The 16786-nt window shown below is 42.4% G+C and overlaps 1 protein-coding gene across 1 annotated transcript in view; it reads left to right on the top strand.

Annotated features, from left to right (window-relative positions):
• The first annotated feature begins 967 nt into the window (after positions 1-967).
• The window catches only part of NOVA1 (NOVA alternative splicing regulator 1), a 161408-nt gene continuing 145589 nt past the window's right edge, over positions 968-16786 (top strand). Inside the window, exons 1-2 of the mRNA XM_082485650.1 lie at positions 968-1729; positions 3782-3925. Of these exons, the coding sequence (XP_082341776.1) occupies positions 1594-1729; positions 3782-3925 (280 nt within the window). The 5' untranslated portion in view covers positions 968-1593. The remainder of the gene's footprint in view (positions 1730-3781; positions 3926-16786) is intronic.

Below are 16786 nucleotides of genomic sequence, written 5' to 3'. Positions count from 1 at the left end.
TATTATTATCACTATTATTTCCCCCTACAAGCCATCGCGACGCAGCCTGCCGCATCCCAGGCTCCCGGCGCTGAGCGGCGGCGCTGCCACCCCCCCCCCATCCAACTCCCCCCGTCTTCCTCCACCCCCCAGGAAGAGGCCCCGTCCGCACCGGGTCCCGCCGCGCCGCACCGCGCCGTTCAGGCCGGCCCCAAGGGGGCCGCGTCCCCGCTACCCCGCAGCCTCCTCGGCCAAATCTCAGCCGTCCTCCCACGCAGCCGCGGGCCTATGAGGCGCAGCGTGTAACCCAGGTGACGCCGCATCACGGCGGGGACCCTCCCGGGGCGGGAGCCGGCCTCCACACACGCCCCCCCCGGCGTCGATCGGCGTTGTCGTTGTCGTCGCCGCCGCCGCCCCCCACCCGCCGCCGCAGAGGTTAAACCACCACCCCCCCCCCGCGCCTCCCCCCACCCGCACCGAGCGGCCCGTTCACTGGCGGCCCGTGATTGGCTGTACGTTTCAATCCCAACCTCGCTCTCTTTTGTTCCGATTGGACGTATCTCCCGCCTGTCTTCGCAGGAAGCCCCGCCCTTCTTTTTTATCCCGGCCGCCTCCCCCCCTCCCTTCTTCAGTCCCCCCGTCAACTCCCCCCCCCCCTCTTCTTCCCCCAGTCCTCGCACCCCCCTCCCACGGCTCTAACCTCTCCTGCCCGTTGTGTTTCTGCGGCGTGGCCGTGGGTGGCGGCCCCCCAGCCCACGCCCGGTGGGGCAGCCAGCGGCCCCTGCGCCCGGCGGTGGTGGTGGTGCCGGGGCGAGAGCGGAGCAGCGCCGCACGGGCAGAGATTCGCCCCTCTCCACCCCCGGGCACACGGGCCCGTCCGTGCGGGGGACGGGGGGGTGGTGTGGGGGTGGGAGGTGGGACGGGACGCGGGAGCGGCGGGCAGCCGAGCCGCAGCGGCAGGCGCGGCGAATCGGGCGGGCAGGGACGGGAAGGGGGCTCGGTGGCAGCGTGAATCATCTCCCACTCACTCCCTCGCCCACCATTTACACCGCTCTGCTCCCTCCCTCCCTCCCTCCTTCCTTCTCCCCCTCCCTCGCTCCCTCCCTCCCTCCCCGCCGCCTCAGTCTCACTCGTTCTCTCTCCCCTCCTCTCCTCTCCTCTCCCACTCACTCTCTCCCCTCCTCTCCTCTCCCACTCACTCTGTCCTCTCCTCCTCCTGTCTCACTCTTTTCACTCTTTCCCCTCCTCCTCCTCTCCTCTCCCCCTTTCTCTTCCCTCTCTCGCCCCCCTCGTTCCCCTGTCTCCCTTCTCCTCATCTCCTCCTGACACTGCACTGCAGCTGCTCCTCCAGCCCAGTCCTGCCCGCTTCCCTCCCTCCTTTCCCTTCCCTCCCCCCGGGTGCCAGATAAACAAGGCGCGCAGCATCCTCGACAATCCCGAGCTTAGCTCTACATTTTCGAAAAGGACAAGAGAACGGGACGAGCCCCCTCCCCTCCTCCTCCTCCTCCTCCTCCCCCTTCCTCCTCCTCCTCCTCCTCCTCCTCCTCCCCCCTTCCCTCCCTGCCCCCCCACCACAGAAGGGAAGAGACAATTCTCCTCCGAGCAGCAGCAAACATGATGGCGGCAGCTCCCATCCAGCAGAACGGGACCCACACCGGGGTTCCCATAGACCTGGACCCGCCGGACTCCCGGAAAAGACCGCTCGAAGCCCCCCCTGAAGCCGGCAGCACCAAGAGGACCAACACGGGCGGTGGGTATACCCTCCGTCACCCCCCTCCTCCCCCCCCCCCCCCGCCCAACCCACCCACCTCTCCGCTTCCCTACCTGCCTGCCTGCCTCCCCCCCCCTCCTTCCCCCCCCCTCCCCCCCAAAAAACCCCATTCCCATTTCTCTAATGTTATCATTCATCAAAATGGCGTCGGTTTTCAGCATCTCCCAGCCTTTTTTATTTAATATCCACGCCGGGGCTGGAACAGCCGTGACCCTACGGGGACTCGGCGGGGGCACAAGGGGCTTCTGCAGCCCGGCCACCTCCCTCGCCCCTTTAAACCCGGGGCGAAAATAAATGGCAGCTGGAAGGAGGCGGCCAACGCGCTTTCCTCCTTCCCCATCCCTCCGGCTCGCAAGTTGCCTTTCAGCCTTTGCCGTGCGTTTTCCTCCCTCCTCGGCCTCCCTTCTATTGTCAGCCCAGACACGGCGTGTGTTTGCCGTGCTGGGGGCGAGGGCTGGATGGTGGCGGCGGGGGGGGTGGGGGGGTGGTGTTGGTGTATTTTGGGGGGGGGCGGGGGGTGTGCGTGTGTGTGTGTGGGGGGGGGAGTCGCCTCCCGGCCGCGGGGACTCGCTAGTTCCCATCCTGCTCTTGCTGGAGGAGATGAGTTATAACGGGACCGGCATCTCCTCTGTGCGTGTGCACCGGAGCCGTCACAATGCACGGAGGCAGAGGTGAATGTGTGTGCCCGCCGTGGAGAGCCGCGGTCTGGCTGGGGGGGGGGGGGGGGGAGCGCGCGCGCGCTCGCGCCCGCGCGCGCGTGGTGCCGCCGGCTCCCACGGGTGGGCACGGCTGTGGCGCGCGGGCACCCCGGGAGAGGCGTCAGGTCTGGGATAAACAGAAGCGAGGTGAACCGGGGGGCGTTCTTTCCGCTTAGGGGGCGGCAAATAAAAATCGGTGTCAGCGTGGTCGAACAGGTCTCACGCTAACAATGTTGCGCTCCGTGCCCGTGGGACGCTGCCTTAATGCCCGGGGGGAGAGAGAGCCTGAGTCTGGGCGACCGGCGGACCCGTATTGTCTTGCACTTTTTCGGAGCCGGTTACGGAAGGTCCTTACACTTCGGTGGGGTGCGGAGGGCACAGGCACTTGTGCAGCTGCCGAACCAGACTGGGAGTCTTTTCTTTTTTTTTTTTTTTTCCCCCCCCCTATCTTTTTCCCTTTCCCCCTCCATTCATTATATGTATATTTTTCCTGCTCCGACCGTGTGCTCTAACGCCAGTGGTGGGTAGAGGACTGGCATTGCCTATCTCGTCACCTTTTAAGTGTATTTAAAATAAGTGACTTAGGCTTTTGATCAATTGGGAAAAATTCTTCTTAATGTCCTTTAATTAATGAGCTTAAAAGAGATCATTGTCGCTTAAGAAGTGCTAAAGGAATACACCGGGATTACTTAGGCAAGTGATTCCATCCTCACCATGTTGAGTTGTTTTCTTGGCAGTGGCTGAAACGCTTGGAATAAAACCCCACATTTTGGGTGGGTTATTTGGTAGCAGAGTAGTCGTTTTGCTCACTTAAGAAGAATGCAGGCAATAGCTAATTGCTATTCTCGTGTGTTTGCTAATGACAAACAAATAGCCCATCAGAATTTACAATTCATTCCTTCTTAGTTTTGGCGTTTCTTTTGCAGTATTTTCAAGCAAGGTTGTAGTTGTCACCAGGCACGTTTTCGTGCAGGGCTTTATTTATTTTTTTTAAAGGTGTCCGATCATTTCTGCGTGCTGTGGTTACCGCTGGGGGGGGCGGAGGGGGGGAATAATCCACCTTTGAAATATAATTTTGGATTTTATTCTTATTCTTTTACAGGCTTAAGGAATCTGTGTGGATTCTTTAATTTGTTCAGAATAAACGTACATATTTTAAAATGTCAAAGGCATTAGTCTAAACCTGCCTTGTAGAATGACGCAACTGGTTAGATGTAAATGCATGAATTACTGGACGAGTTTAAAGATGTAACATTTTGTTTATTTGTGGGTCTGGGGAGGGAAAAATCGAAGTTTGTAAGCCATATTAACCATACATATCTCAATTTTTCAGAGGATGGCCAGTATTTTCTAAAGGTCCTCATACCTAGTTATGCTGCTGGATCTATAATTGGGAAGGGAGGACAGACAATTGTTCAGTTGCAGAAAGAGACTGGGGCCACCATCAAGCTGTCTAAATCCAAAGATTTTTACCCAGGTAGGTGCAAAAATTAGCCAATTCTTTATTTTTAAATCCCAGGGGACGTATGTATGTGTCAATGTGTTTCATATATGGACGGTTAAGCTTCCTGTGCAGCTGGAAGCATTGTTTCTCAGAAAAGTGTGTTACAAAGTGCAACAGTGAATATAAATGTTTTGTCTGTCTTGGTGTATGGAATGGACTTGGCACTAACTGCTTGAAATATGTTTAAAGATGTTTACAATGTTTCTGCAAAAGAATATTTTCATTAACATTTTGATTGCTTTGCTTTTTTGATTAAAAAAAAAAATAAATAAAAATCTAGCTTTAAGGAACCAACTTGACAGCTGGCGTAAAAATAATTGTTCGTTTGAAGTTTCCAGACATTGTAATGACAATTAAGCTAGAATGAGTAAAAATGAGAGGCCGCCTCTTAAAGAATGGGCCATTTACTTTAAATCCATTATGTACCTTCTTTCTGCTTCACTGCTTTGTTCACTGGCTCTGGAGTGAAGTTAAGAGGACAAGTGCTGCTCTTTAGATATTCTTTATATTATGTTTATCATGATGGTGGAAGAAAACTCTGTTATAAAAGTGAAATACTTTGTGTGAATAAAGAAATTAGTATTTTATATTAACTATATTAATGCACAAGATAAAAGTTTTAAATATTTGCGTACAACAATAATAAATACTTGAGTTAGCATTTCTCCTTTATAAGATTTCTGAAGAGGGAGTCTTACATAATGTTACACAAGATTTTAGCTTCTGCAATTGAATAATCTTTTTTTTTTTTTTTTTCCTAGAGATGAACAAATTAGCATTCTGTAATTGAACTTTGTTCTAGAGGACTTCTTAAAAACTGATTCAAAATAGTAACAGAGCTAACGCTTTTCTTTGGTGTTTTGATTTTGTTGTTTTGAAGAATAACTGGTGATTTAGAATTGAGTTGACTAGCTGTAACCGACTCTTTTCTGTTGGAAAAATAAGAGCTGCTTTGCATTTGGTCTAGTTTAACAAGATGACTGAATTCTACAAAATAGTGAAGGCAGTTGGTATGGATGTAAACAGAACACTAACATTGGAGCATTTAGCTTTCCCGGCCTCTAACTTTAGAGTCCGGCAGAAGTGGATTATTTTTTATTATGGGAGAGATTGTGGTCTATTTACAATGATGATTTTCTGATGTGGAAATTTTAATGCACCTGTTGTGCATCTCCTTAGTGAATGTAGTTTATAATGCTTAAATGTCAGAGGTTAAAGTGATGCATGTAGATTTCTCCTGTTGAAAGATACAGCTTCTGAACTGATGCTTGTTGTCTTTGAGGTTTTTTTTCTTTTTTACTTTTCTTTAGAAAGTTAGAAAAAATGGTGCTTTATTTTGAAAGGTATGTTAGGGTGGAAGGAAGAAATCAATATAGAATTGTGAAAACTCTTGGAAGAAATAAAAGCATTGAAAAGAGCCTGATTGCAGAATTAATAACGTAATCCGGGTAAAGAGCCGCAATAGTAAATTAAATTCACTGTCAATAGATGAAAATGAAATAGATTTTCTGCATTATACATGAGGTGGTATCAGATATGCAAGGATGTTACAGAAAATTGGTGTTTATGAAGAATATTCCAAATACCAAATTACAAGTCTTTTCATTTTACTACAGTTTATTTACACTCACTTGGAAAGGATGCTCCAAAGATTAGATCTTTTGTTCAGTGCTCTAGCACAGTTCTTCTGTTTTCTGATTAAATCAGAATTACATATTTTTTTGTGTAGCAAATTGTAAAGGTACCGCAGTAGTAGCAGAAGAACCTTTGAGAAATAAAAATTAGCGAGCTAGAATGACATGAGCAGTAACGTTTGTGACATAAACCCATTCTCTCTTAAAATCAGTGGTAATAATATAAACAACTAGGGCGGGGAGGCTCAAGCAGTTTCAGTGTAGCAGGTGCAAATGAAGTTCCAGTTTGACTTCATAGGGTCTGCTTTGAATTTGCAGCCACGTTGTGTCGTACAGAAAATGAGCGTCTTAAGGAAGTAGGCGGCTGATAACCTGCTAAGGCGTGGAGCAGGGATGAGAAATGGATTCCAGCGTGGCTAGCTCTCCTTAGTCTTTCTGTTTGCGTTTGACCACCAGCCCATGGAATTTTCAGAGGTCCCGGCATTCTCTCAGCTGATGACTTCTGGGTTTCTTCCAGACCCTCGCGCTCATGTAGCGGTAGGGAATACAAACCTTGTGAAATAGCTGATGCAAAGATACGGTTTATTTTTTCTTACAAAGTTTCTTAAACAATTGTTCTGTTTTCCTAATAGAAGTTACACAGTCTGTACCTCTGATGCGTGTGACTATAAATGTGTCTAATGTACGTTTCGCTATGCAATGCTCTCTTGCTGAAGCTTCTGTGGAACTTTGCTCCGTTTCCGAAAAGTTTTAGTGTAGTCTGAGTAAGTTGCTGTTTGGAAAGGAGGAAGTTGGTTGTAATACAGAAGTCATGAGTGGTTCCTATGATCTAATAGTGTTCTTTTTTTTTTTTTTTTTTTTTTTTTCCTCCTCTGTGATATAGGACTTCAGTATGCAGACTGATTTCTGTGGGAATTATTTTTGTGCATCAAAAGGTGACATAATTACTGAAGAATTATATGGCAGCTCTAATTACAAGAAATTGAAGGAAAAAAACCCCAGCTTGTCACTGAGCATTTTAGTTCACACAGTAGGAAGCAGTATATAAATACATTACTGTCCACTAAAGTCTTATTTTTTGAGTACACAATTTATTGTTCTCTTTTCAGGTTACCAGCTGACTTTTTCTAATTGTCTGGACTTCTGCAATTTGACTTTGGTTATTGTGCTTAGATTATCCCCGATTCTTTTCTGTTCAGGCTTGTGCCCCTAGATTAGTGGAAATGAAATTAAAATGGCAAAGTATGCCCTCCTTTTAAACTAATAGGTGCTGATCCTTTCTGCAGAGAAGTACAGAGTGTGTATCGACTAGTAGGTTCTGGTCCAAAATTTAAACACAGGCGTAGCCATGCTACTTTAATATTAACGAAGTGGACTTCATAAAGAAAGTAGACATTCTGTGAAGCTATTTTAATGTATGGGTTTATTTTGAATAATATAAAAATAATAATAATATAAAAAAAGAGTCAGTATTTCTGTTGTATTAAGCTCTTACCTGTTTCTCCATTCTGAATTATAGTGAGCGCTGGACTGAAAACTTCTCTGGACATATGTATTTTTTTCCATTGCGAATGCTGGCGCGCACTCTCGCTTGCTTTCTCCTCTCTCTCTTCTCTCTCTCTCTCTCTCTCTCTCTCTCTCTCTGCGCTCCCGCCCCAGTCTCACACATACACACACGCGCACACGCAAAATTATGTTACCTCGCATCACGTTGTTTATCTTGCAACAGGATCTTGCCTGGTCGGAACTTGGTGCTTGAGTGAGTTTGAGCTGGGTCAGTGTTTTTCAATTTATTGGAATACGAAGTCGCGTGTGTACTGAAATTAGATAATATTAAGAACGGAGATTAATAAAAACGTAATTAAATGGGGCTAAGGTCTTACTGCTTTTAACGATAGATTAGCTGCGTTGTTTTCATGGCAGATTTCTAATTGGTAGCGATCTAAATGTTTGGAGAATACAAAGGTGGGAGTTTCCTCCCCTGCCTTATGTAGAGAGCGTATGAAGTGTCGTGTGGCTATGTTATGTTTTTACCAAGTGACTTGTGTTTGAGATGTATTGTGTTTGAATATCAGATCTTTTTGAAACATTCATGTATGATGGAGGATAGTCTAGCTAATCGTTGTGCAAATGCCCTTTTGAAAAGTCTCTTCTTCTGACTCTTGAGAACCTTTCAAACACATTGAATGTGTAAGTAACACAACTTTACAGGAATTTGTAATTAATAAGTTCACTTGCTAGCTTCATTACTCCTATTAAACTGTTAGGGAGGGGGGAGCTATAATATATCGAACTTGGTTCACCATTATTATTTCTTTTATATAATAAAGGAATTGTCATGTTAATTTATAACTCTTAAAAATAACATAAAATCTGGTAGGGAAAAGAATCTGTTCTAAAAATCAACACTCGAAATAATGTTGAAGTGAAATACTGCTTTTTCAGCTATGGAAGAGAAAAGGAGTAATGGAGTTAGAAGCGAGAATGGCGTTAGTTATGAGCTGTCTGTTGTCATGGTTCCTTGAAAGTGGTTTGTCATACATCAATAAATGCATCTCACTTTTATTCTTGATACTTATAATTTTTTCTAAAGTGTTAACATTAGCTAATCGGAGCCTTCATAGGTATATATCTTAAGATTTCCAGATTCTGTTGTAAACGTTTACTTATATGAGTTAACTTTGAGGATAATGGGACTGATGAAATGATTAAATAGTGAGTAGAGATTTCAGAGGTGGAATCTAGAGCTGTGTAGGTTTATAAAGTAATCACTGGAATAGCTGATCTTTCTACTAGTTAAAAAAACAACAACAAAAAAAACCCAACCACCAAAAAACCCCAAGTGTTGATTGCCAGCTGTTCAGAGAGATAATTCTCAGTTGGACAGTTGTCTGTTGCCTGGTTACTGGAACAGAATAAAAAAAGTTAGCTTGTTAGCCAGCAGATCCTTAGTATTTTACATTTAAAAGGAAGCTGAAACCGAATATGTAACTTGGTATCATCTTGAGTTTGTTAGATATCTAACTCGCCCAGTGTACTATCGTTTAGCAGCACTTCATTTGGTAGACTGGGAGAAATTTTGAGTGGAAGCTTAAGTAGAAATTTTGCACTAATTTCTTCTACGTGTAGGGACTTACTCATGTTAATGAGTGAATAAACTTTGACATAGTAAATGGCTTTGGTTTGCACGAACGTGCTGTGTCTTTGTCTTGTGGAAGAAAGGTTTAAACCAACTTGTGATAGATTTGGAATGGTTAGTCTAACTTTAATGAATGATACAGACTAGCTGTATCTGCACTAGGTTGGCAAAATAAAGAACAAAGTGAGGGTGGCTGTTATCACAGGGAAATACTGTATTTAACAATTTTCAACTATTTCTGTGACTGCTTTTGATTAGTTTTCAATATAATTGAAACACAAATGATTCTCAGTAAATTAGGAAGCTTATGTAGATAAAGGTGCTTGTAGTGACAGTATTATTATTTGATGAAGTTGAGATTTTTGTAAAGCAATTATTCATTAAAAATATCTATTTTCTGGACTTATGCATTCTGTAAGGAAAAAAAAAAAAAACCAACAAAAAAAAGCCAACCAAACAAAAAACCACACAACCAAACCCTAAGAAAAATAGCCAAAGTTGGTATGCACTGAAAATTTTAAATTTTCCTCTTTCACAAAGTTTAAAATTGCCATAAAATTCTTTGATAGTATTTCACAGACAGATCAAAGTTTTAATGGATGTTTGTCAGAACGTAGGTCTTGGAGCTAATATTTAAAAGCTATAAGCAGGGAATGTCTGAGTCTCTTGATTGTTTTCCTCTTCTCCCTTGTGCAATAAAAGAAACATGTTCTCGCTTTCCTTAATGGGTATAACCTGTAAAAAGCAATAACTTTTTCAAATGCTCTTTGATCTTGTTTGTTCTTTAATGAATTGCATTAACTTGGATATTGTCCTCAGTAGTTGACCACAGAATTTATTTGGTCAGTGATGGGTAGCTTTTTGGCCAGGGGAGAAAACCTTGGATTTAGTGAATCTGTCAGACTGGCTTTTAGCAATGGAGCACAGAGGGATCTGGGAGGAGGGCTCGTGCCTGATTGCTACCTCGTTCCCATCTTTGGACCCAGCTCTAGCGTAAAGTTAAGCAACATCTGTAAAGATTTGACTGGCAAACGTCGCTCAGGGACTCATCGTTGCACCCTGCAGCAGGTGCAGTCAGCTCTGCAGGCCGTCTGAAAAGAGGTTGGTTTGTTTTTTAACTTTTATCGGTAGGCCAGGGGGAGTTAATGACTTGGTGAGGAGTATGGTAGTTGTCAGTTGTCCAGCGCTGGAACGCTGCAGGTAATTGGGCTGGACTGGTGAGAGCTGTGGCAGTGTGCTTCTCACGTTGCACTGCAGCTGCTGTTGATCTTAATTAATCTGACCCTCAGAGGCTGCAGTGTCACAGTATAAAGCGCAATACATGCTAGAAAGGGAAAGGCTGCTTTTCGGACTCTTACTGATGGTCACGTTTCTAGGTGGGCCTTTTGGTTTTCCAATGGGATTTGTCCGATGCTAGCGTAAAAATCTTAATGTACTTCAGTCTAAAACTGTAATAAATTTTTCCGGTTTACCAAACGTATCTGCGGAGTAACGAAGCTGATAAACGTGTTTTTGAAATGTCACTCTTATAATGGACTTCGCAGAAATATTTGTGTTTATTCTGACAACAAATGCAATTATCTGTAAATGAAAAGAGTTATATCGTTCGTGTCTGGTATGAATTTCTGGTGTACGGTAGCATGCTCTGTAGTGGGGTGTGCTTGGTGCTCGTGCCGGCTAGCTCAGTGTTGCGATTCTTTTAAGGATTTCTAGCAACATGGAAACACGTAAAATTGGGATGTGGTATATGGTAGTTGGAATAAAAGAGTGTGCTGTGCATGTGCGAGACTATTAATTTACTGTAGATATACTGCTATCTTCTTCCTGACTGCGTGACATGGCTTTAGGAAACGATCGGGTTCCTTCCGTTCACCCTGGTATTCGGGGCCATTCTGTCTTTCTGTCCCCCAAACTAGAGTTGAGCCTAGAGATCTTTTAAATGTTACGTTACAGACTTGTAAGGGTCCATTCCACTCTATTTTTGTTTTGATTTCAGGGGCATCTGCGTCCCAATTTGTGATTGTTCATAGCATTATAAGGATTAACTGCATTGCTTGTATTTTAATTTAAAAATAGAGAAATGATTGTCAGGATACCCTGTTTTAAATTTCCCCTGCAATTAATAGACTTATTTTAATATTTTAAAACATGAGAAATAGAAGACTATCTAAATTCCCATCCCTCCATATTAACTTGTTTTCACTTTAACATATTTGATAATTAATTATGGTTGAATCTGATTGGGTTTTACTTAATATTAAACATGCTGCTCTTGATTATAGCCAAGCATTAAAATTCATTTGCAAGTACTTAACTGGTCTGATCGAATTGTCGGTTTAAGGCAGTAGTTGGAAACACATCTTGGAAGTCAGCTCCCACCTGTACGACGGTAACGCGCCTTTGTAACTTTTTGAATATGAACTTATCACTCTTTGCTTGAGCTACTTATGAGCGATGCCATTGTGCATTGCTCTTCTTGACTTCTGAGTCGCAGTGAATTTTGGGTAAGGTTTAAGTGTTCTGCGTAATTGATGGACAAAATTAAGTCTCCTTCATGGAAGGCCGGAGAACATTGGTTGATGTATGAAGTAGCTGATGTAAATCACTAGCTTTGTGACCAGGTAGCACTTGAAGGAACAGTATGGTAGGGACCAGGTTTAAAGGTATACTTTGGTGATATGAAAGATCTGGGGTCAGATCTGTTGTAAGTGAGGAGGAGATACCCTTGTCAACTTATGTATATGAAAGGGATTATTTAACATTATCGGGTGTTGCATATAAAGAAGCATGAATCTCAGACAAAATTTCTTATTTGCCTGGTCTTGTAGGTTTTGATTGTGAAAAGACTAAACGTATGTTTTTCATCATTGATCTCTCACTGCATCCTGCAGGGCCTGTCATCTCAGCATTGACAGGATCAGATGAAAAATACAATCGATGTGTTGACATTTTTTTGAGAATCACTCAGGTAAGATTACTTGTTATACAGAACTACAGTGAAATTCATGGCTGCTGCTAATGTTTCACCAGTTGGAGCCTTTGCATTCTCAATCATTAATTAAATTAGATACCGAGGTTCTCTGCATGTTCCCTTGTTTCTATTTTAAAAGCACTTTTTGTGCCTTGCTCAGCGCCATTTAACTCTCTTGTAATTTCCCACATAAAGAGCTTCACACATTTGTACTATTTCCCCCCACTTCATAGAGTGGCACCTGTTTGCTTGAATCAAGAACCATAGTGCACACCTCCAAAGCTCTTGGAAGATTTGTATGTACATGTATTTTATTTTATTTTCAAGTAGTGACTGTAGTTCTTTTTAGACTCTTCATTGGCCATATGGGGAAGGAAATTCTCTATAGAGAACCAGATAATTAGCGGCAGCAGCAATTTGTCATCCTCCTAGTGTATTCTAAACTCTGATTTTCAAACTTTACACGAAAAATTACAAATATTTAACAATATACAACTTCGGAGTCTTTCTTTTTATAACATAAATTATTGAAAATATTTATACGGAGTCGTGCGCTGGAAAAGTAGGAAATGGCACGTGTCCATTCAGTTGGCTTCATTGAGCATCCAGTGTGCTTTTGGAGTTAAAATTATATCGGAGTGTTTTCCCAAAGAGTTGGGCAGTGAAATATCATGGCCGTGAGCGAAGGGGGAGGAAAGACCAGTTGGGCCATATGCCGAGTTGGAGCTTTGACCTGGCTGAGGTTTACATTTTGTCCTCATCTGCAATCTGGCCGGAGTGTAGGTCAGATAGTGTATGTAGTAGTAGCAGCTGTAGCGATTCAGGTGCTGCAACAGATACCATTTTGGCAGCAGTGTTGAGCTGGAGTTATAGAATATTTATGTTTTATTGTAATCTGGCAGCCTACCAGCAGTTTTCCTGAGGAACACCAAAAAAAAAAAAAAATAAAAAGAAAAGGAAAAGGGAAATAGGTGGCTTTTTAGCAGTTTATTGACCTGGATTTGAAGAAAACTTCTGTGGAACAACAGGGGCTCTTCGGGCATTCTGTCTGTGCTGATTTTCAAAGGACTGCAATGAAATGCTGCTACTGGATGCCTTAAAGCTTTGTAAAAATGAATTGTTGCAATGAGAAGTGTTAGACAGAACGTGTATGGGGTTTGTTTTCCGTCTTGCATGTGTGTGCACACTTCATTCTTTGTATGTCTTCTACTTACTGTATTAGATGAACACTTGGCAACTTTGTTGATCTAAAGTAAAAATTGGATTCCTCTGGAACTCCTTATAATTATATCACTTCCTAACTTCTGCGTGTTTTACTGTGCAGTGCAGCACATCTAAGTCTTCCAGGTTTTGTTGAGATTACTCTCCCTGAAGCAGCATATAATTTTTAGCTTAGTGAAAAGCTCAAAAAAAAAAAAAAAAAGTGCTAACTTTACACTTTACAAAGTTGGGTTTTTTTCAGGGGTGTAAGTTTTTTTTCTGGTTTTGTTTAGGCTGGTAATGCCAAGTGCTCATCTAGTATTTGCACTGCTTTTAACAATAATAAAATATGTACTTTATAATTTTATAAGCTGTCTAGTTCTGTATGGATCTACACCTATGACTAGCTGTTCTAGTAAGTGCCAACACGATGCATTAAATGAATAAATTCTTTTTTTCTGATGAACTGATCTCAAATGACCAGGAAAAAAATGTGACGATTTTGTGCAAGGAGCAGGTAATCTCTTGGGACTGAACAGGAAAGAACCTCTCTAAAAGGGAAGTTACCTTGTGTAGCCAGTAGCTCTTCATTCTACTTGAGTTCATGAGTTCTTTCCCTGAATAACTAGTGTTTTGGAGAAGGAAATAAAGGGTTTCTCAGGTAGCCAGATTTTAAATCAGGTTGTTAAAAACAGTAGTTTTAAGTCTCTGTAGAAATCCACGTGTAATTGGTAGCTTCAGAGCTTTAGTCTTGCATGTTCTTGATGAGAAAATCAATGAAACGGGCAGTTATATTTGTCCTCCGTTAGGTTTCTTGTACCTTTTGAAAACAAAACCCCCTCAGCTTATGCAAATGTTTTATAACCTTCTAGTCTTAGAGACATAGGGGTTATAGTGATAGCAAGGTCAGTGTTTGAAGTAAATAATAGATTTATACCTAGTTAATTTTTATTTCAGTTTTTAATTGGTACTTTTTTGGTTAGTAATCATTCTCTTGGTTTGGTATTATCTTTTCCAAGGGCTCATGTTTTTGATAGTGCTTACTATTTGAAAGACTCTGGATGTTGATGTTCATAAGTAGTTCCAGTTCTGTCCTTCACACTTCATTAGCTTAGCAGTTTCTGATTTGGAGGGTACAGACATGAGAAAGGCACAAAATGTAGTCATCCATAGTTGTAAAAGAAGTATCCTGATTTTTCCTTTCTCCAACACACACGCGTATGCTCAGAATGAGGGAAAAGAAAGTCCTCGTTGTTTGTCGACTTTTGGTCCTTTTTTTGATGGGATAATGTATTAATATGGTGTGTAAATGACTACCATGCTTTCAGCGTCGTCTAGTCCAGGAACTTGTTAAGTTTCATCTTGTGCAAAATTCTTTTTGTGTGTTTTCTTTTGTAAAAACAAGACTCCGCTTGTAAATTTTGGCAGCTCTGTATTGATTGTCTGAAGGTCATTGATTTTTTTCATTATTTATTTATCTTCAAGTATTTAGCTTTTTACTAGAATGGCCAGTTCTGATTTGTGTCCCTTGTTTCTCCCAGTGCAAACTTTCAGAAGTGATGACAACAGTTTACTAAGGGCTGTGGTATTTCAACTGCGATTGAAATTTAACGACCTTTTCCTAAAAAATATGCGTATAGTGAAATGGACTTCTGACGTGGTGCAGGTTTTTTTTTTTTCTGTGAAATGTTATTGCACAGGTGATCGGAGTAGGTGATTGTAATGCCCTTGGTAGTTGTGAGCATTAAGGTGCCCTAATTTGGACGGGTTTTCCCTGTCAAAGATTCTATGAAGGCAAAACTAAGAAAGCACACAGGGGTTTTGATGTAAATTAGTATATATTAGTAGCGCTGTTTTTGTGTGGTGAGGTTTTCGTATTGTAAAGCATGCTTACTTGGGAGGTGCAGATAAGTAGATGATGGCTATCTGATATTCAAGTCAAGTGTGCTTAAAAGTAAAGGTATTTCAGGAACTAATATAAATTTCATATTTGTAGTATGACCTACTTCAGTAGTTCTAGAAAGAGGTGTAATATTGCAATGCTAATTTAGAAGGAAAAGTGTTGTTAGTAGTTATCTACTGAATTGCACTGCAGTTTATTGGTGAATCAAGGGAGAATGATGGAGCATTTGATGTGAAGGGATCCCAGTTTATAAACAGATGTGTGAACTGTAGCATGGATTCAGATCCATAGATGTTCTGGCATCCTTGTAGGTAAGTGTGTATGTAAAGGGAAAGATCAGGATACCTTGGGACATCTGTATAGACTTAATCTCTCCATATTAAATAATTTTTAAAGTTTCACTCTGCTTTAGGCAGGTTCCATTGTGTTAATTCCTTTAGAGCGCAGGACTTTTCGCGTAGCATTTAAATGCCGGGTTCTAAGGGGATTATCACTTCCTCAATTTCTTTTTCCCTTGCTCAAAAGCAAAAGATGGCTTTCATATTGGATTTCTGTATAGATGTTTCTCCTGGGTAGAAATAACTGACTGGTATCATCTGCTTCAAGGTGTAGGATGTCCCCTACATTTGCCCCCTTCCATGGGGGAAATTGAGGAATCTTGCTAGACAGGCCGTCTCACAAATGCTGAAGACCACTAGAAAGACGTATTTCATTCAAAAAATACTATGTGTATGCTGCTTATTTGGGAAAAAGCCAGTGATTCATTCTCAACAAGTATTTAATTTCAATTTTTAATCTTTCGGTTATTTTTTTAGAGCTTCAGGTTTTCCCTCTGCAAGCCTTTAAATTCTGAATCTCAGAGTAGTAGCTCAGCATGTTCTAAGTGCTGGAAAACTTGTACTTTATTTTGTAAGCAGTTTAGCGTGAATTTTCTTTTTTACTTCCGCTTTTATACTCGATGTTCAGAATGTAAATTCTGACAGTAAAATATAACCATCACTCTGAATTCAGATTTTGTGGTATGTAAAACTTCCTATTTTTAGATTAGGGTGAAGACTTTTGGAAGTAATCAAAACCTGATGAATTGTTTCCCATTCTTTTTGTTGCTTGAAATCAAATATTCCACAGAGCTTGAGCATTTCTTAAAGTTGTCCAAACTCTTTATATATGCAGGTTAGTACGCTGAGATACAGTTCTTTCATCTTATCACTGCTGATGTTCTGTTACTTTCAGCACAAAGGAATACAGTTTGTTTGTTTTTTTTCTTGTCTGTCCCGGTTTGAGGTAAAACAGGATGAATTTTGTTCAGTAACTTTGCTTCTTAGCTGGGCCTCTTCTAACTGCTGAAAGTAACAGCATATTGTGCAGACAGTGTTCGCTGTCAGAGTGATAAGACCAATTGTTTATAGCCGATGCCCAGGTATGGCATGCAGAGAGGCTCCTGCCTATACTTATTGCTATAGCAGCCAAGGGCAGATGACTTGGTTATTTGCCCCGTTGGAGGGTCGGAAGCGGAAAAGCGTAGAGGGGTCCCATCTGTGGGGAGGAGCGGACAGGACAGGTGACCCAAAACTGACCAACAGGGTATTCCATCCCATCTGCCTCATGCTCAGTATAAAAGCTGAGGGATCAAAGGGTCATCCCTCTTTCTTCAATGGCCGACGTCTGAGGAGGACTCTCTGTTCATCTGCTTGTGATCCTGATCCTGAATCCGGATCTGGAATCCAGTTCCCGTCCGTCACTGAGTCCAGTCTGGGACTTTCCCAGTGCCTGTTGGTGACTTGATTGTCATCCTGGGAGCTTGATACAGTTTTGTATGTATTTTATTATATTTTTTTTATTATTATATCATTAATATTTCATTAAAGTAGTTTAGTTCCTTCTAAACTCATAAGTCTCTCTTTCTCCTGCCTCTCTTTGGAGAGGTGGGGGAGAGCATCTGTCGTTCCTCCTGAGTGGCCAATTCGGCTCAAACCACATTGTTCCT

The sequence above is a fragment of the Vanellus vanellus genome, assembly GCF_965231255.1.
Source record: "Vanellus vanellus genome assembly, chromosome: 6".
Lineage (NCBI taxonomy): Eukaryota > Metazoa > Chordata > Aves > Charadriiformes > Charadriidae > Vanellus > Vanellus vanellus.
The sequence above is the reverse complement of the archived record's forward strand: the minus strand, read 5'-3'. Positions and strand labels throughout refer to the sequence as shown.